This window comes from Saccopteryx leptura, chromosome 2 (assembly GCF_036850995.1).
Source record: "Saccopteryx leptura isolate mSacLep1 chromosome 2, mSacLep1_pri_phased_curated, whole genome shotgun sequence".
In the NCBI taxonomy this organism is placed as follows: domain Eukaryota; kingdom Metazoa; phylum Chordata; class Mammalia; order Chiroptera; family Emballonuridae; genus Saccopteryx; species Saccopteryx leptura.
The window spans coordinates 10,474,070-10,495,253 of NC_089504.1; the positions used below are offsets into that span (position 1 = coordinate 10,474,070).

Here is a 21,184-nt window from a genome sequence, read left to right on the forward strand (position 1 = left end):
CTGTTTCTGTGTGTGCCCTGACCAGAGATCAAACCCACAACCTTTGTGTATTGGCATCTTCTCTAACCATCTGAATTATTTGGCCAGAGCTAATCGTATTTTTTTTTAGGTAAGAGGAGGGGAGATAGTGAGAGCAAACTCCCGCATGCGCACCCTGACCGGTCTGGAGCTGATGCTCAAGTACCAAGCTATTTTTAGCACCTGAAACTGTTGCGCTCCAGCAGAGCTATCCTAAGTGGTTGGGGCCATGCTCGAACCAATAGAGCCACTGGTTGTGGGAAGGGAAGAGGCAGAGAAGGATGAGAAGGAGGGAGGTAGAAGCAGATGGTTGCTTCTCCTGTGTGCCCTGCCAAGGAATTAAACCCAGGATATCCATATGCTGGGCTGACGTTCTATCCACTGAGCTACCAGCCAGGGCCAACACAGAAAGCTGCATCCTTTTAAAGAATTATTTTTTCACTATTATAATTCCAAAACTGACCCCAATATTCCCAGGTTTTAATTCTTTTTTTATAGAATGTTGTAAATCTTTTAACTGTGTACTTAGACCTCCCCATTATTAAACAGCTATATATTACATATTTAGCATTTACCTGGCCTTCAGTATGTGCCACAGTCTATATTGGGTACAGATAATCCAAAGGTAAAACTAACAGTCCCTGCCCTCAAATACTTTGTGAGGAAATTATGAAAATACAAACCCATGGCCATCTTTTCACTGCTAGTCTCAGATTTAGCTTATCTGTTAAGAAAATTTCCTACATATCTCCATGTGTCTGTTGAAATTAAGGCACATTAAAAAATTAAAGGGATGGGCCTGACCAGGCGGTGACGCAATGGATAGAGCGTCAAACTGGGATGCGGAAGACCCAGGTTCGAGACCCTGAGGTCTCCAGCTTGAGCACAGGCTCATCTGGTTTGAGCAAAAGCTCACCAGCTTGAGCCCAAGGTCGCTGGCTCGAGGAAGGGGTTACTTGGTCTGGTGAAGGCCCGTGGTCAAGGCACATATGAGAAAGCAATCAATGAACAACTAAGGTGTTGCAACGCGCAACCAAAAACTAATAATTGATGCTTCTCATCTCTCTGTTCCTGTCTGTCTGACCCTGTCTATCCCTCTATCTGACTCTCTCTCTGTCTCTGTAAAAAAAAAAAAAAAAGAAAGAAAAAGAAAAAAAAATGTATGGTACATTTAAAAGTAAGAAAACATTTAAAAATTTGCATGGAAAGTTCTACAGTAACTTCTGTCACATGGCTTCCAAACTCTTATTGCTAACTCTTAAAACATTGTCATAGTTATAGTAACTCTGAACCCTACTTTTTCTCCTCCTCCCAATCCCAATTTATGGAGCTATATTTTATACAATAGGAATTTACCCATTTGAAGTTTACAGTTATATGATTTAATACATTTATAGAGTTGTGCAACTATCACCACAAGCTAATTTTAAAACATTTAATTACTCCAAAGAAACCTCATACTCATTAGCAGTGATTCTCCATTCCACCCAATCTACAACCCCCTAAAATCTACTCTCTGTTTCTATGAATTTATGTATTTTGGACATTTCATATAAGTAGAATCATACAATATTTGGTCTTTTGCGATTGGTTTCTTTCATTAAGTATTATAGTTTTTGAGGTTCGTGTATGTAGTAACGTGCATTAGTACATCACTTCTCTTATTACAGTTACTATTCCATTGTATAGATTTACCACATTTTGTTTATCCAATCATCAGTTAATGGACATTTGAGTTATTTTGCCCTTTCTGGGCTGTTTCAAGACCCCAGACTCACTCAGTCAAGGCACATGCAAGAAGCAACTACTATGAGTTGATGCTTCCTTCTCTTCCCCCCCCATTTCTCCCCCATCTCTTCCTGTCTCCAAATTCAACAAACAAAATCTTAAAAAAAATTAATAGTAGAGAAATAAAAAGATGAGTTATTTTGCTTTTTTTTGGCTTTTATGAACAATGCTGCTATGAAAAGTTGTGAACAAGTTTTGTGTGGACATATGTTTTCAGTTCCCTTAGGTATATACCTAGGAGTAAAATTGTTGGGTTATATGGTACTCTATATTTAACATTTTGAGGATTGTCCAGACTTTTTCAAAGAGGCTACATCACTAGCAATGTGTGAGGGTTCCATTTTTTCCACATCCTCACCAACACTTGTTATTGTCTGTCTTTTTGGTGATAACCATCCAAGTGGGTATGAAGTGGTTTGTCATTATAGTTTTGATTTGCATTTCCCCAGTGACTAATGATGTCGAGCATCTTTCCATGTGCTTATTGGCTGTTTTTATGTCTTCTTTGGATAAACATCTATTCTAATTCTTTGACGATTTTTCAAATTGGGCTATTTATGTATGTCTAATCTAAGTCCTCTGTAGCCATCTACTGTGTTTTGATTTTCATCTCTTCTTTTTCTCAGCATTTTCAGAAAATCTCTTAAATTTGTCCACCTTATGCCAGATGTGTTCCATCTTGTCTTTTCCTGTCAGTGCTTTTTGCAATACTGCTTTGACCTGAGGTTTACTGGCTTCTCTATATATTCAAATAAGACACCCACTAAAAGTTTTAATGTGCTTGTGAATGGAAATGGATGTTTTCATTATGTCTGAGAAGCATATTGAATTTAGCAGTGGCATTTCTCTTCTTAAAAAGGAATTATTTTCGTAATCTGATTCTGAATCATAAATGAAGAGTAAAGCTCAAGCAGTCTTCTGTCGAGACTCTCTGCCAGACCAGGATCATCCTGTGCTACTGTAACTATGACAGTAACAGTAACAGCACATTTCCACATAGCAGGCTGCAAATCACCTTTATGTTCATCCTTATCCTTTGGCCACATGATGACAGTATTCAATACCAAAAACACCTGTTACCTAAAAATGAATTGTTTTATTTCATCTTCTTCTTGAAATGTTGTTTGGCTTATATAAATATATTTTATTAGCTCAAATGTGTTCTAATTTTGATCTTAAAAGTGCCATTTTAACTATCACAGATTTTATTTTTAAAGTAAGTGCAGGAAAAATTGTATCTGTTGGAATAGTAGGAAACCTTAATACCCAGAGAAGTTATGTGAGATCTAATTTTTAGTACTGTTTATTATTAATTTATTATAACACCCTTGGGATACCTATTTCAGTTTAGTTCTTGAGTCCTTAATACTATATAGGGTTGATAATTAAACCTTTTCATATAACTCAACAACAAAAAAATAATTTGTGGATAAAGTGTCAGCGTAAAACACTGAGGATGCCAGTTCGAAGCCCTGAACTTGCCCAGTAAAGACATATACAGGAAGCAACTACAAGTTAATGCTTCCCGCTCCTCCCCGCCCCTTCTCTCTCTTGACCTTGGGCTAGAGCTGGTACCCTTGGGATCAAGCTGGCAACCCAGAGATTGAACCAGTGACCTTGGCACTTGGGAATGATGCTCTATGCACTGTGCCATGAGCCAGTGCACTGGAGTATTTTTCTTGACTGGAAATACCTCCTGACAATATGTGCATAATTAACTTCTTCAGCTTGCTGTGTAAGAAAACATAGTCCAGAGAGTGAGAAAGGGATAGAATGATGGTGTTATGCTTATAATAGTTATTGCATGTAGTTATAGTAGTAATGAAGTGTTAGAAATAGCTTTGAATACTGTCAGAAAAATGATCAAAGCCCAAGTGCTTTCAGGGTTCTGGTTACCATGGTGACAAAGCAGAAAGTAATACTTGGTGGGATTATATAAGGCAGCATCTTGAGACATGTAGTTGAGATACACAGCTGTGTGTACCACTGATATCCATGACTTTCGGTGCTTTGAAACAGCAGAGGCCTCCAAGTCACTAATTAGCTACCATATTTGATTCTAAAGGAGCAAATACAACAAAGCCAAAATTAGCATTGGAGCCCATGAATGTATATATTTACAGAGACATATGCCAATGTGAAGTGTAATGGTCTTAAATAAAAATCATTTCTGCAATGATTTTTATTTTAAATATGCTCCCAGTTTTTCATATTAAAGAAGAAATCATCCACAGTGCTTCTTTTAAAAGCCCATTTTTGGCTCCAAATAGGAAAGGATAACTGAGAAATTACCAATGCTCCATTGTCTCCTCCCTCTCCTTCCTTCTCTCTCCTTCCTCTCTCTTCCCTCTTTTTCTTTACTTCCCTCTTCCTTCTTCAAAAAATTCATACTTTTCTAGAGTCAAGTTTTACAAATTGGTAATAGTAAGGTCTATGTTATTTAGATATAATACCCTCAACTATTGTACAAGCTTATGCTATACACTTTCATTTTATATGGCTTTCTATTCAAGAGAATTGCCCTTGAATTTGAGGTAGACTGTCACCAGAGTGATCTAGAGAAGAAGCATTGACTAATAAAAATTTAATATGAGCCACAAATGTAATTTAAAATTTTCTAACAGCCAGATTTAAAAATGTAGAAAGAAAAAGTAAAATTAATTTTAATAATATATTTTTTATTTGATCCATTATATCCAAAATATTTTATTTTAACATGTAATCGATATAGAAAAATTGAGATATTTTACATTCTCTTTTTCATATTGTCTTTAAAGTATATCAAGTGTTTTTTACTTAGACATGTTTCAGTTCAGATTAACCACGTTTCAAGTCCTCCAGTAGCTAGATGTGGTTATTGGCTTAGGTCAAGTCCCTCCTACTTTAGCTTCTGTTCTCAAAATGGCCTACTTTGCTGTCCAGTGAATTCATATTGGCTATTTTGGGTTTCTTGTCTTCACAGGTCCATCAAGATGTCCCATTTGTTTCTTCTTTCTCTATCTATACAGGTACCAATAGCCTGCAGGTCTTGGCTGTTGGTGATTTGTTCCTGCCCACCTATACCTTGGAATTTGAGGGTTACCTTATCGCTTACTACATTAGTTTACTCCAGCTGTCATAATAAAGTACCACGAAGTGTGTGGCTTAACAGAAATTTACTGTCTTTTAGTTCTAGAGGCTAGAAGTTCAAGATCAAGGTGTCAGCAGGGTTATTTCCTTCTAGAGCCTTCTCCTTGGCTTGTAGATGGCCATTTTCTTGCAGTGTCCTTATGTGGCAGTCCCTCTTTGAACAAGCACCTGTGGTGTCCCTCTGTGTGTCCCAATCCCCTAGTTATAAGGACACAAGTTGATTGTATTAGAGCTCACCCTAAAGGCCTATTTTTTTTTTTCTGTATTTTTTTGAAGCTGGAAACGGGGAGAGACAGTCAGACAGACTCCCGCATGCGCCCGACCGGCATGCCCACCAAGGGGCAACACTCTGCCCACCAGGGGGCGATGCTCTGCCCCTCCGGGACATCACTCTGTTGCGACCAGAGCTACTCCACCGCCTGGGGCAGAGGCCAAGGAGCCATCCCCAGTGCCCGGGCCATCTTTGCTCCAATGGAGCCTTGGCTGCGGGAGGGGAAGAGAGAGACAGAGAGGAAGGAGAGGGGGAGGGGTGGAGAAGCAGATGGGCGCTTCTCCTGTGTGCCCTGGCCTGGAATCGAACCCGGGACTTCTGCACACCAGGCCGACGCTCTACCACTGAGCCAACCGGCCAGGGCTAAAGGCCTAATTTTTAACTTCATTATCTCTTTACTACAGGCCCTGTCTTCAAATACACTCATATTCTGAGGTACTGGGTAGGCATCAATGATCTTAGCTAGTTCAGTTTAGTAAAGAGGATTTAATTGTAGAAACCTGGAAGAAATTTTCTAACTTTTGACATTTCAGCATTACATTTGAAACATCTCCAAGAGTCAGGTTTGATCATTTGTACTGTACTACTTCCTGCCATAGTCCCCCAGCTTCTGTTGAGAGAGTTGAGGATTTAAAAAAATATCAATGTCATACTTTCAATTTCCTCTATAAAGCCTTGGGAAAAGAATATGAACAGCCAGTTTACAACACCAGGTGTCTTTGCAAGATGTGAAATATAAGGTCATTTAACTTACAGGATAATTCATAGAGCCCCTTTTAATCTAATTCTGTGGACCATTAATTTCCCATCTCTGCTGACAGTAATAATGACCAAATGATATATTCAGAGTTTAAAACCAGAGTCAAGCTCTGAATAGTAAAGGAATTTATCTAAAACTTTATAAAATACCTGAATTTTAGACTGTAAGCATATTATAGTGATTTTTTTTATATTAGTTTTTGTCATATGTCTCATTAGTAAAAGGATGATCATAGGACTTATCCTTTTAGGAAGTTAAAAAAAAAATTAAACCCTATTTCAAAAAAGAAATTGCTTGCCCTGGCTGGGTAGCTCAGTTGGTTAGAGAGTCGTCCCGATATGCCAAGGTTGTAGATTTGATCCTGGTCAGAATACATATAAGAACTAACAAATGAATACATAAATAAGGGAGACAACAAATCGATGTTGTTTTCTCTATCTCTCAAATCAATCAATTAAAAAAAAAGAAAGAAAGAAATTGCTATTTTTATAGCAAATCTTTAGACTGGAGTGGTAGATGTTCTAAATTCTTTTGAGAAAAATAGTATAGAATTTAGCCAATATTATTCATAGCTATAAATCAGAAAATATTTGTATATTATGACTTACTGGTAGAACCTTTTTCTAGCCTTTCAGATTACCTTTTATGTGCTTTTAGCCTTCATCAAAATTTCCTTCCCCTAAAACCTTTCCACTATCTGAAGTTACGTAGTCATGAGGTAAAACACTGAGTTCTAGTTCTGTTTTCTCCCTTAACAAGATGTATTACTGAGGTGTATTAAATTTGTCAATTTTGGAAACTTAAAGGAACTTGCAGGCATATGCTTACCTGATAATTTGCCTAAAGACTTGACACAGTATCTTTGGCTCTGGCTGGTTAGCTCAGTTGGTTGAAGCATTGTCCTGAAACACCAAGGTTGCAGGTTTGATTCCCAGTCAGGGCATATATAGGAAGTGACCAATGAATGTACCACTACGTGGAACAACAAGTAAATGCTTCTCTCTCTTCCCCTTCCTCTCTCTGTCACTCTAAAATCAATCAAAAATAAAAAAGACTTTACACAGTATCTTTAAAGAAGCACCCAATAATTGTCAAGTCTCATGAAGTTGATGTTCCTGCCTAATGCTTTTATACAGTAATATAGTCTTCCTGGAAGCATCTACTTGATAAAAATCTTAAATATTCTAGTAGCAACTTCCATTTTTAAGTATCTGATTAGCTCTTCCTAATTCAGCCTCTCTCTACAGACCCATGGAGACATAAAAAGGATGGAAACTTGCAATGAATGTGCAAACTAGCATCTGTAGTTAACCTAGTTCTGATATCTGAAATGATTTTCTACTTATCATAAAGATAATGAAAATGGATTTTAAAATGCAGTTACTAGCTCATTCTTCTTATATATGCCTCAAATTTTGGAGTAGGAAAACCTGCTTTTTACGCACTTTCTTAACATCTGGTACAGAAATGCAAATCTTCCTTTCACTCAGTTCCACTTATAGACATTTACCTTTTACTCATATTACATAACGATTCACGTTTGTTAAGTGTGAAGATGTTTATTGCAGCATCTTTGTAACGGAAAAACTGGAAGCAATATAAATGTCTTTCAGCAGGGATTGGTTAAAATGACTCATTATATACTACATTATACATGAGAAATACTGATATACAGTGTTTCCGTAAAGTCACGGTGCACTTTTGACCGGTCACAGGAAAGCAACAAAAGACAATAGAAGTGTGAAATCTGCACCAAATAAAAGGAAAACTCTCCCAGTTTTATACCTATTCAGTGCAGTTCGATGTGGGCTCACACAGAATTTTTAGGGCTCCTTAGGGAGCTATCCCGTATAGCCTCTACAGACTTGTCACTTACTGATGGCCTACCAGAACGGGGTTTCTCCACCAAACTGCCGGTTTCCTTCAACTGCTTATCCTACCAAATAATGTTATTCTTATGTGGTGGCACTTCATTATAAACGCGCCAATATTCACGTCGCACTTTGGTCACGGATTCGAATTTAGCGAGCCACAGAACACACTGAACTTTCCTCTGTACCATCCACATCTCGACTGGCATGGCGTGGGCTGCTCCAGCTGTATACACGGTGTTACGTCATCATCTGCACATGCGCACATGCTGCCACATCATCCTACAGAAACTGAGGGGGTGTTCCTTTTATTTGGTGCAGATTTCACATTTCTATCATCTTTTGTTGCTTTCCTGTGACCGGTCAAAAGTGCATCATGACTTTATGGACACACTGTAATTCTGTATTCATTAAAGAAACATGATATATTGCCAACTTCTATTATGAATCTACCTTTGCCACCCAGTTTAGTGTATCCCAAGGTTCTCTTTACCATGCCACAGTCGCAGAGCTCCAGGGAAAAGCAACCTGGTCTCATCTCTCCAGGCAGAGGAGAACAGAAGCTCCATATCCACACATGCTGCAGATGGCTTTTCCAGTCTACCTGAATCATTACCAGCTAGAAGCAGCGGTCATTGGGACTTGGACATGAGCTGCAAAGTATAGAATGGTGACAATAATTCCAGTGCCATGCGGACTTTTCCTGGATGTGGACTTTTCCTGGACTCCTGCTCCCTGTGACAGCTCCTAACAGACTAAACTGTGGTTGGGTTGCATTTTTCAGGGATTTGGCATGGTGATGGGGCCAACTTGGACTTGGTGAACATGTTAAGGACACTACTCTTTTATGGATTCTTGTTGTATTGGCCAAGAGTTTGCTTAAAGGCTTTAATCACTGTAAAAAAAACAGAAGACTAGATAAAGAAGATGAGGCACATATATACCATGGTATACTATTCAGCTAGAAGAAATGATGACATCGGATCACTTACAACAAAATGGTGGAATCTTGATAACATTATACGGAGTGAAATAAGTAAATCAGAAAAAAAACAAGAACTGCAGGATTCCATACATTGATAGGATATAAAAAAGAGACTAAGAGACATGGACAAGAGTGTGGTGATTACGGGGGGTGGGGGGAAGGAAGGAGGGAGAGGGTGAGGGAGAGGGGAAGGGGTACAAAGAAAACAAGATAGAAGGTGACGGAGGACAATCTCTCTTTGGGTGATGGGTATGCAACAGAACTAAATGACAAGATAACCTGGACATGTTTTCTTTGAATATATGTACCCTGATTTATTGATGTCACCCCATTAAAATAAAAATTTATTTATTAAAAAAAAAAAAAGAAACATGATATATTAGTAAATTAAAAAGGCATGGCCAGGGCCCTGACCAAATGGCTCTGTGGTAGAGTGTCAGCCCAGCATGTGTATGCCCCAGGTTCGATTCTTGGTCAAAGCACACAGGAGAAGTGCCCATCTGCTTTTCTCCACCCTTCCCTCTCTCGCTTTTGCTTCTCTCCCTTCCTCCCTCCCTCCCTCTCTTTCTTTTCCTCCCCTGCAGCCAAGGCTCAATTAGAGTGAGTCAGCCCTGGGCACTGAGGATGGCTCCGTGGCCTCCACCTCAAGTGCTAAAATGGCTCCTGTTGCAAAAAAGCAAGGGCCCCAAATGGGCAGAGCATCATCCCCTGGTGGGCTTGCCAGAGCGCATGCAGGAGTCTGTCTCTGCCTCCCTTCCTCTCACTAAAATAAAAAAAAATAAAAAAATAAAAAAAGACATGGACTGGCCTGTGGTGGCACAGTGTATAAAGTGTTGACCTGGAATGCTGAGGTCGCTGGTTTGAAACCCTGGACTTGCCGGGTCAAGGCACATATGGGAGTTGATGCTTCCTGCTCCTCCCCCCTTCTCTCTCTCTCTCTCTTTTTCCTTCTAAAATGAATAAATAAAATCTTAAAAACAAAAGAAAAAGCTATGTTCTAAAATATTATATATAGTTTAATTCTTAAAATAATATGCTTAAATGTTCATAGAAAACATTCTTAATGGCAGCTGTTTCTGGGGACTAGAATTGAGGAGAGAAGCAGTAGGCTATTTTCTACTTCTTGTTTTTTTGTTTGTTTTTTGACAGAGACAGTGAGAGAATCAGAGAGAGGGACAGGCAGACAGGAAGGAAGAGAGATGAGAAGCATCAGTTCTTTGTTGCAGTTCCTTAGTTGTTCATTGATTGCTTTCTCATATGTGCTTTGACTTGGGGGAGGGGGTCCTACAGCTGTCCCCTTGTTCAAGCCAGCGACCTTGGGCTTCAAGTCAATGACCATGGGGTCATGTCTATGACATCATGCTCAAGCCAGTGACCCCATGCTCAAGCTGGTGAACCCCTGCAAAAGCCAGATGAGTCAATGCTCAACCCTATGACCTCAGGGTTTTGAACCTAGGTCCTCCTTATCCCAGTCCAACACTCTATCCACTGCGCCACCACCTGGTCAGGCTTACTTCTTGTTTTATATGCTGTATATAGTACCTTTGTTTTCCGACACACACACACACACACACACACACACACACACACACATATATATACACATTTTTATATATATATATATTAGATTTTATTTATTCATTTTTATTTTATTTTATTTTTTATTTTTATTTTTATTTTTTTTCATTTTTCTGAAGCTGGAAACAGGGAGAGACAGTCAGACAGACTCCCGCATGCGCCCGACCGGGATCCACCTGGCACGCCTACCAGGGGGCGATGCTCTGCCCATCCTGGGCGTCGCCATGTTGCGACCAGAGCCACTCTAGCGCCTGGGGCAGAGGCCACAGAGCCATCCCCAGCGCCCGGGCCATCATCTTTGCTCCAATGGAGCCTTGGCTGCGGGAGGGGAAGAGAGAGACAGAGAGGAAAGCGCGGCGGAGGGGTGGAGAAGCAAATGGGCACTTCTCCTGTGTGCCCTGGCCGGGAATCGAACCCGGGTCCTCCGCACGCCAGGCCGACGCTCTACCGCTGAGCCAACCGGCCAGGGCCCTATTTATTCATTTTTAAAGAGGAGAGAATGAGAGACACACAGAGAGAGAGAAGGAGCGAGGAGCAAGAAGCATTAACTCCCATATGTGCCTTGACCAGGCAAGCCCAGGGTTTCGAACTGGCAACCTCGGCATTCCAAGTTGACATTTTAGCTACTGTGCCACCAACAGGTCAGGCACAAATTGTATTTTTTATACTTATACATTAGAAGCTGTTGTATACTTCCAGTTCTGGAATTTGTGGATTTTCTCTTTTCCTTTCCATCCCTGCTTGCAGCTAGTTCTTTGCTGAGTTCCTCTATTTCTCGTATTTTGTTAGGCACAGCTAATAGCATCTAGGGCTAGTAGCATACCATCTCTTGGCTTCTTCCTGTAAATCCACAAGTTCATCAGTCACATTATCTGCTTTCCAAGGTATTGCTGGCAAATGCAGTTCTGCTGCTGTTATATGTCATCATTTTTACAGCCTTTGGCGACGGTCACTTGCCGCTCACCCCCAAAGCCAGTCTCACAATGTGATATATTTGTTATGGCAGTAACCCACTCCTGGTACCAGTTTCTCTACTGGCTTTTTCTCAGTAAGGATGTGGTAACCACTCCCAAATTTTAATGACTTACTACAGTAATAATTTATCTCTGGCTCCCCTGTTACCTACAAGTTGTACACAGTTCCAAGGCTCTGTGAAATGTGTCTTAGTCTGTGCTCCTTATCTTGGTTTTAGCAAAGGGAAAAATGAAGATGCAGACCCATGTAATACCTCTTAAGACTTCTTCTCAGACATGGTGTAATAGTTTTTTTTTAAGTGAGAAGCGAGGAGGCAGAAAGACAAACTCCCGCATACGCCCCAACGAAGATCCACCTGGCAAGCTCCCCCACCCCAACCAGGTGATGACCACCTGGGGCATTACTCTGTTGCTCAGCAACTGAGGTATTTTAGCACTTGAGGCAAGGCCATGGAGCCATCCTCAGCAACCAGGGCCAACTTGCTTCAACCGACCCATGGCTGCAATAGGGGAAGAGAGAGATAGAGAGCAAGAATGGAGAGGGTGAGGGGTGGAGAAGAAGACGGTTGCTTTTCCTGTATGCCCTGACCAGGAACTGAACCCAGAACAACCACACACTGGCATGATGCTTTACCACTGAGCCAACTGTCTAGGGCTGATGTAATAATTTACAGTTATATTTCATTGGCCGAAGCAAGTTATATGGCCAGTCCTGGTGTCTGCATGGTAGGGGAGGTACTTGTCTCTAAGGATGTACTAGAGTTATCGGGCCTAAAGATGAGGTGCTATAGTTTCACCTATGAGGAGGGGAGGAGTGGATAGTTGAGAAGAATACTTCCTGCATTCACTTCTAGAGTCCTTAAGGCAATGTTTTTCAATGTGCTGGATTCTTAGATGAAGATAAACATTTGAGTCATTGTATAAATGAGTTCCAAATAAGATCTCTGATTCCAGAGAACAGGGGATAAATAGAGTGCTAGAAACCTCATGGGAAACTAAGAATGAACTGTCAGAGGTGAGGGGAAGAACAGGAAGGAACGTGCCCTGGACCCTTGTTACAGAGTGATCCTGCTCCAAAATTTATTAACTTTTTTTTTTTAAAGAAAGCCTAAATGAAAATCCTTTAAAATCTATCCAGTCTGTGCCATCACAAGACTTAGTTTCCAAATAGCATGAGATTTAAAATTAATATATGTGGCCTGACCTGTGGTGGCACAGTGGAGAAAGCATCAACTTGGAACACTGAGGTTGCCGGCTCAAAACCCCGGGCTTGCCTAGTCAAGGCGCATATGGGAGTTGATGCTTCTTGCTCCTCTCCTCCTCCTCTCTCTCTCTTCTAAAATGAATAAAAGTAAATGAAATAAAATAAAATTATATATGTGTGTTTATTCTTACAGAGATTTGCCACAATATGGGCAGAAGCAGTGGCAGTCATATTTTGGAAGAACTTTTGATGTTTACACCAAACTCTGGAAATTCCAGCAGCAGCACCGGTAAAGGAACTTTACAGATTTCACAGTTACAGCAGAGTGAAGCTCCACTTGACATTAGCCCCACTTCTGACTTTTACTACCTCGGTGCTTTTTATTTCTGGGTGCATCTTGATGTTTTCTATCTTCCTGGCCCCAGTGAAAATAAATGGATTGTTCTCTGTTTATTTAAGGTTTTAAAATGTAATGTTCTGATATTTAAAGATAATACTTACTATATCAGAAATGGCTCAGATTAATTTTGATATAGTGTGACTGATTCATGGTTTCATTCTAAACTAGGTATTGTTTATTGGCCAAAACTATTTGGGGGTGCTGCTTCCAATTTTCTTGAATCTGGCTCAAAGAAGTTTCTTTTTATATTTCAACATACTTTAAATAGACACCTAATAAATGCTTTTTTAACTTAATTGAATGATTATGTTGACATTCATGAAAAATTTAAGAATTTGAGTTTATGAATTTAAAATTTTATGCTGAATTGGGTATTATTGTATCCTGTTAAGTTTACAGATTTGGTTATTTATGAAATTTATGGTCTCTTATTTCTATTTTCTTATTTCCTGTATAAACAGACAAGTCTTGGATAATCGGTATGGCTTGAAGCGGTGGCAAATAGGGGAAATTGCGTCTAAGATTGGGCAGCTATACTACCATTATTAGTAAGTGAATTGCATATGGAAAAATTAAGCATTGCCCTGATTTAAATGCAGCATGAAGAAGTATGCATGGCATATACTTATTGGTTTGGAGGAAAAACTAAGGAGTTACACATGAAACCTTTATTTTGTAAGTCAGATCATATTGATCAAGATTGTGTTATAAAATGATCTTCCATAATCAAAGTAACATCATTTGCTTCAAAGGTTCACCTTCCAAACGGCTCATTTGGCCAGACTTAGTTATAACTTAAACGAGTATGATCTTAGTTTGAGATAAATGAATTTATAGTTCTTAATGGCTTTACTTAAATCTTGATACTATGCAGAGACATATCGTAACTTGTATGTTTGAGTGGTTTTCAGGAGGATATTTTAAAACTCATTCTTGTAGGATATGTCTAAAAGGTTACATGAAGTATGTGAGGACACTTCTGATTATATCCTTGGAACAATAGCATCTATGTAGTCTCACCCACAAGTCAAGGAAAGAAGAGAACTCCTTTTAGGACCCTAAACTTCATTATCATGAAGTATTATCAGGTATACCGTAAGAAGGCTTGGACCACGGGTAAACTGATAGGCCAGAAAATCCCTTTCTCTTCCTGTCCTTTGGCATGCCACCAGAATTCCCACCATTTAAGTCACTCCTTTGGGTAGCATATTTTCTTAAGTCCTTTGTAAAACCAGAATTTAAAAAATATTTTCATTAATTTATTTTAAAATTTTTGAAATTGCAGTTTACTTTCAGTATGATTTTATATTGGTTTTAGGTGTATAGCATAGTAATTAGACAATTATAGGCTTTACAGAGTGTTTCCCTATATTTCCAGTGCTCACCAGGCACCATACACAGTTATTACAGTATTATTGCCCATGATCCTACGCTGTACTTGACATCCCCGTGACTATTCTGTAACGATCAATATGTACTTCATAATCCTTTCACCTCTTTCACCTGGTTCTTTAAACAAAGAACCTACTTCATCAGCATCCTCTGAAGATTAAAATGGATTAATCCATTTCTGAATCCTGTGGGGGGAAAAAAAAGGAATGAGTCAGTGGACAAGTGACTATGTATGAATTTTGTATGGAAGGTCTGGTCCTGGGCGAAAAGATATAACTGGGTAAAATGCTGTTTGGAGAGTCCCTTCGAAGAATAAGAATAATGTATACTTTGAGTTGCCATCCAAAAAGAGTTGGGGACAGAGGGGAGACACTTTTAAAATTATAATTGTTATTATTTTTATACATTTTAAGGGTGATGTGAATATTGCTTTGCTTATTCAAATTTAGGACAGTCATTCCCATCCCCTCATGAAGAGGAATAGAGGAATAATGGAACAAGTATTGATTATGGTGAAGAATTTGAGACACTGTCAAATTTAAAGATTTTTTTTTCTCATAGCTTACGCACATCTGAGACCAGCTATCTGAATGAAGCTTTTTCCTTCTATTCTGCAATCAGACAGAGATCATATTATTCTCAAGTCAATAAAGAAGACAGGTATGGTATGCACCTACTGTTTTTAGAGACAGGAAGATGAGACACTTAACATTTTTAGTTTGTGTGCAAATAATACAGAAACGCAAACATTTGTTTATAACTTTTATTCATTTAATAGTTTTTATGGAGTGCCTACAATGTACCAGGTCTTCTTAAGCGTGTAGGTATATGTTACCTAATAGCAATAAATATTATAGGTATTATAACAGACATCACAGTACCAGTATAGACAGAGTACAAAGGAAGGGTGGATTACTTCTTTAGAAGAGATTGTGGTCACACAAGTTTCATTGACAAGAAACAACTCCATAGTGAGGCTTAGCTGATAACCTTAGTTCTTTTTAGCCTGTATACTCTTTTTTTGTTTGTTTTGTTTTGTGACAGAGACAGAGAGAGGGACAGACAGACAGGAAGGGAGAGAGCTGAGAAGCACCAATTCTTTGTTGCGATACCTTAGTTGTTCACTGATTGCTTTCTCATATGTGCCTTGGCCAAGGGAGCTACAGCAGACCGAGTGACCCCTTGCTCAAGCCAGCGACCTTGGGCTCAAGCTGGTGAGCCTTGCTCAAACCAGATGAGCCTGTGCTCAAGCCAGTGACCTTGGGTCCAAGCTGGTGAGCCTTGCTCAAACCAGATGAGCCTGTGCTCAAGTCGGCGACCTTGAGGTTTTGAAGCTGAGTCCTCCACATCCCAGTTTGATGCTCTATCCACTGCGCCACCACCTGGTCAGGCTAGCCTGTGTACTCTTAACTCATACATGTTCAAAAGCCTATTGACAGCTGTCATGTAAGACTAATGAAAAGGCACTGTTTGAATTTTATTTTATAAACCCAATACTGTCATATAGTTTTTAGGGGGAAAATCTGGTGGAATTCATCAATTCCCAGCAGTATGCTATTGAGTACTTACATATCTGGCAGCGTGGTCCGTGGGATAATGAAAGAGGAAAGAAGGTGTACAGGTGCACTCTGTTTCTTTCAGTTGATTATCTTCCCGTGGGAGTTACAGACATCTTGGGGTACATGTAGACGGTGATGTTATTAGTTCCAGATGAGTGTGGAATTGTGAGAAAAACTGCGGATCTGCTGGAGAATCTTTCTTGCTGATGTTCCAGGAATTGTTGGAAGAGAAAGCTTAGGCCTAGAAGACGTGAATATCCTCTCTGTTACCAGCAGTAGAACTCACAGTCATTATATAGCGAAAAGATGATATTATCTTAGTACTAGAAGAAAACATAGTTTTGACATGTTTTTTTAAAGGACACTGTGGTTGGCTGTCATAAGCTTTCCACAGCAGCATTTGTTGGAAAGCCCCACTCTTGTAAGTCCCTTCATGCCCTTGCACATCTTGTTCAGACTTGTCTAGAGCAGTTTGTTTGATACGAGTGAGGTATGTAGATGCTGAAGCCTTCTTGTCATTGCCTTCCTTCGTTCTCCTGTCGAAAGTCCCATCAATTACTTTTTTTCAGATTTTCTTATGATTTGCTTTACATATATTCACGACAGATATATTTCCTCTGTCCCCTCCCCTTTTTTGCATTTATGTTGTACAATTTCTCTGAATTCTTAGTAAGATAAATTGTTATCTCTAAGAATATGCAAAAGGGCTATGTAACATTTTATCAGCAAATAACTATTTTAAGCAATAATAAAAGACCTTGTGTAATTCACTTTTCCAGTTTGCCAAAAGGAAAATTGGCCTTAGACCCTTTGGCTTGAAACCCAACAGTTTGATTTGTGAAAATCATTTTCTATCTAATAGCAAACACTGCACATCAGTTGTTTTCCTGTACTGCCTCCTAGAGCAGGGCAGATGAACAGAGGGAGGATATTTGGAACCAGGATGACAAAATCTCTTGCCTTAAAGACACTAAATTAAAATCAAAGCACAATCTAAAACGTGACCTTCCTCTCTGGGAGGACTTTGTTCAGTGGTACGTTGTTTGTTTCTTAGTTCACACAGGGCAAGGGGTCAGTCAAGTTAACACTGGTAGATAGCTTCTAAAATCAACAGCCAGTAGGTTAAAATTAAGCAGGAATATATTCCACAATATCACAGTTGCTTTAACAGGCAAAAATCTCTCCTCAAAGGGTCAAGTTCTCTCTGCACTCTCAGTGTGTAAGGATTATGTCAGTGCCAGGAGGAATGCTATAGTCTAGCAATCACCAGGTAACTGCCTGTCACTAAGCATAGACAACTCTCATAATGTCTCATTCATGGGCCCATCCTGTTTAGTAAAGGAAGATGTTACACCATTATCACTTGTCCTAGGGACTGCCAACCCCTATTGCTGCAAATGCTGAGGCTGACCCTGGTTAGAGATGGAGAAGATAAAGTGTCTCAGTACACAGAGGTTGGGGGGTGATGTTGCACTTAGCCACCTGGCAAAACAGTTTCTCTGGCAAATGTATAGAGTTGGTATCTTACAAGGAGTGGGCCTAACAGGTTGGATGGGGCTGCAGTTCTGGGGTAGCACAAGAACCATGTCAGGAGATGGTTATGTCCACCTCAATGTTGACAGTATTAGAAGTTTTCTGGTAGTGGGAAATGTGAGTCTAAACTTGAAGACCTGGGTGTTTCCTAGGAGTGGTGTTTATGAGGAGGACTTGGTATGCATCTTTCGAGTGAGGGTCACAGAATGACCTTTTCTTCTGCAGTTTGATGGGAGCCAGACAGTAGGCTGGGGGCCGTGGATTCCGGAGTTCAGGCTGGGTTGGGATGCCTCCCTTGTGGGAGTGGATAGAACTGACATATTTTCCCTGTACTTTGCTTCAGCTCAGCACAGTGGTTTCCGAAAAGAACGCATCTACCACTTCCATATGTTTATTTCATACAGAGGTCAGGAAACTGGGCTTGTTTTGTGCTGTCTAGTAGCTTAGAGTTGTTTTTATCTTTATAAAGGGTTGTGAATAAAGAAAAGATAAATATGCTACAGACACATGTCGCCTGCAAAGCCAAAAATATTTACTGTCTAGTCATTTACAGAATGTTTGCCAATCTCCCATTCAATATATGTTCGTGTAAACTCTGGTACATACTTGTATAATCTGTGGTATAGATTCATAAAACCTATTTTATTTTGATCAAATACTAAAGAATTGCCATGTCAGTATTTTAAGTGTGAATTGACATCTTCCTTCTACAAATTTTTCTTCTGTTTTGAATTGTATTTCTGACATGTGGTAGGCTAGATAATCCTGGAAATGCTGGGTAAAACAGAGCTGTCATCCCTTTAAATGGACAGTTTAGCTAGCAAGAAAGTAAGGAAATTACCCCCCCACACCCCCATCATTAGCCCTGTGGCCATGCTGTAGCAAGCTTGCAGGAGGTTGGTGGTTTTGGTGATAAAAGATCTACTAAGGATTTCTTTAGGGAGAGGAGAACTGAAATTAGAAAGAAGGGATGGTACACAAGGATTGGTGAGAAAAAGCTTTCTCCTTGTTTCCTTAAAAAAGCAGACCATAATCATTGTAATATAATGGTTATTTACATTATTAAGACATAATTGGGCCAAATCCTGGAGAACTGTAACATGAAACAAGAAAGAGGATAAAGAATTAAAACCATACTAATAAGATCCGTTTATTTTTCAGAAGAACCTCAGAGTAAAATTTGCTTGTTAAAATATTAAGAAAAATATTTTTAAAGAACCTAAGGAAAATGTGTAACTTCAGAACAGGTAGATGGGTGAGAAAAGGGAATAATAAAATTATGATTGCTACAATAAAAGATACAAAAGGAATATATATTAAAAATATATAACTAGCCAGGGCACACTGGAGAAGCACCCATCTGCTTCTCCACCCCTCCCCCTCTCCTTCCTCTCTGTCTCTCTCCCCCCCTCCCGCAGCCAAGGCTCCATTGGAGCAAAGATGGCCCGGGCGCTGGGGATGGCTCCTTGGCCTCTGCCCCAGGCGCTGGAGTGGCTCTGGTCGTGGCAGAGCGACACCCCGGAGGGGTAGAGCATTGCCCCCTGGTGGGCAGAGCGTCGCCCCCTGGTGGGCGTGCCGGGTGGATCCTGGTCGGGCGCATGCGGGAATCTGTCTGACTGTCCCTGTTTCTAGCTTTGGAAAAATACAAAAAAAAAAAATTATATATATATATATAACTAGCACAAAATAATAAAGGAGAAACAAGTCCAAGTGCATGGTCATCATAGTAAATGAAAGTGCTCTAAACTTCTTAGGTAAAAGTCAAAGGTTATCAGTATGCCTTTTTTATTTTTAACAGAGACAGAGAGAGAATCAGAGAGAGGGATAGACAGACAGGAACAGAGAGAGATGAGAAGCATCAATCATTTTTTCGTTGCAACAACTTAGTTGTTCATTGATTGCTTTCTCATATGTGCCTTGACCGTGGGCTTTCAGTAGACTGAGTGACCCCTTGCTTAAGCCAGCGACCTTGGGTCCAAGCTGGTGAGCTTTGCTCAAACCAGATGAGCTCACGCTCAAGCTGGCGACCTCGGGGTCTCGAACCTGGGTCCTCCACATCCCAGTCCGATGCTCTATTCACTGCGCCACCACCTGGTCAGGCATCAGTATGCCTCTTTAAGAAAAATCCAGTAATATACTCTTTACAAGAGATCCTCCGCAGATGTTACATAGGAGGATGAATGAAACAGATACTAAGAGAAAGGAATGCTGCTATGTTTATGTGTACATTATTTATATTTGAGGAGGAAAGTATTATTAAGGATAAAGGCTTACTTTATAATGATAAAAGGAATATATCAGGACGATATAAAAATTCTAAACATGTACAGGATGGGCCTGACCAGGTGGTGGCACAGTGGATAGAGCATTGACCTGAGATACTGAAGACCCAGGTTCAAAACCCCAAAGTCGCTGGCGTGAGCACAGTCTCATCCAGCTTGAGCACAGTCTCATCTGGCTTGAGCACGGGGTCTCCAACTTGAGCGCAAGGTCTCTGGCTGAGCGTTGGATCATGAACATGACCCCATGGTAGCTGGCTTGAGCCCAAAGTTGCTGGCTTGAAGCTCAAAGTTGCTGGTTTGAGCCCAAGATCGCTGGTTTGACTGCAGCCCCCTGTCAAGGCAATCAGTGAACAACTAAGTGCCACAGCTACAAGTAGATGCTTCTCATCTCTCTCCCTTCCTGTCTGTCCCTGTCTGTTTATCTCTCTCTCTCACTAAAAATAAATAAATAAACAAACATGTATAATATGGGCAACAGTGGGTTTACAGTTGTTCATATGGAAAATAATACAATACTTAATAAGTAATGCGAAACTAAACTCTGTGTTTCGTGTACTCACAACTGTAAACCTAATTTTGCCCCACTCTATATATACCCAATGTAGCATGATAAGCAAAAAGTGGCGTATTTTCAGGGGTAAATTGAAAATGGTCTAATATACAAGGAGATTTTAAATATACCATATTTAATAATTTATACACCAGGAAGACAAAAATGATAATATTTAAGTAACAATTAAAATTTATATTGTACTTATAACTGCATACAGTAAGTGAATGTACTTAATTTTCGGAGCTTATATGAAATGTTTGTGAAATTGACATACTTGCCACAAACCGGTTTCAGTAATTTTTCAAGTTATGTTGTCTATGGAGTAATTCCATTGAAAATGAAAAATGAAAGCATGGTTTTTAAAATTCAATAAATTTGTCAATTAGTAGACACATTTCTAAATAACTCATGGGTCAAAGAGGAATTTTTGAAGTTTTATGGAAAATGTCAAACATATGAAAAGTATAGTTATTTATATTTGTTATATGAGATGTGGTAAGCAGTAAGTGAAACTTGGGAATGTTAGGTTTGGATTGATAAGGGATAGTTGTAAAGAGATGCAATATTGATCATAAACAGCCTTTGATAAGTTAAGGATGTATTTTACTACACCTAGCAGCACTAAAAGAACAGTAATGTAGAAGTATAGGTGAGAAGCCAATAGAAGATCTAAAAAATATACACTAAAATATATTAGATTAACTGAAAAGAAAGGAGCAATAGAGGAATACAAACACGGAAGGGGCAAATCAAAAAGAAATACAGCAAGGTGGAGACGCAAACCCAGAGGACCTGAGTCTGTGAGACAGAGGTTGTCATAGTGCATAAAAAAGCAAGACCTAACCATATGCTGTCTACAAAAGATGTCTTAAAATAAAAGAACACAG

At 39.6% G+C, this 21,184-nt stretch overlaps 1 protein-coding gene across 2 annotated transcripts in view; it reads left to right on the forward strand.

Annotated features, from left to right (window-relative positions):
• Positions 1-21,184, forward strand: part of SCAI (suppressor of cancer cell invasion) — a 132,382-nt gene that overhangs the window by 65,975 nt on the left and 45,223 nt on the right. For both annotated transcript variants that reach the window (XM_066367169.1, XM_066367170.1), the window contains exons 4-6: positions 12,772-12,867; positions 13,440-13,526; positions 14,932-15,030. In XM_066367169.1, the coding sequence (XP_066223266.1) occupies positions 12,772-12,867; positions 13,440-13,526; positions 14,932-15,030 (282 nt within the window). The remainder of the gene's footprint in view (positions 1-12,771; positions 12,868-13,439; positions 13,527-14,931; positions 15,031-21,184) is intronic.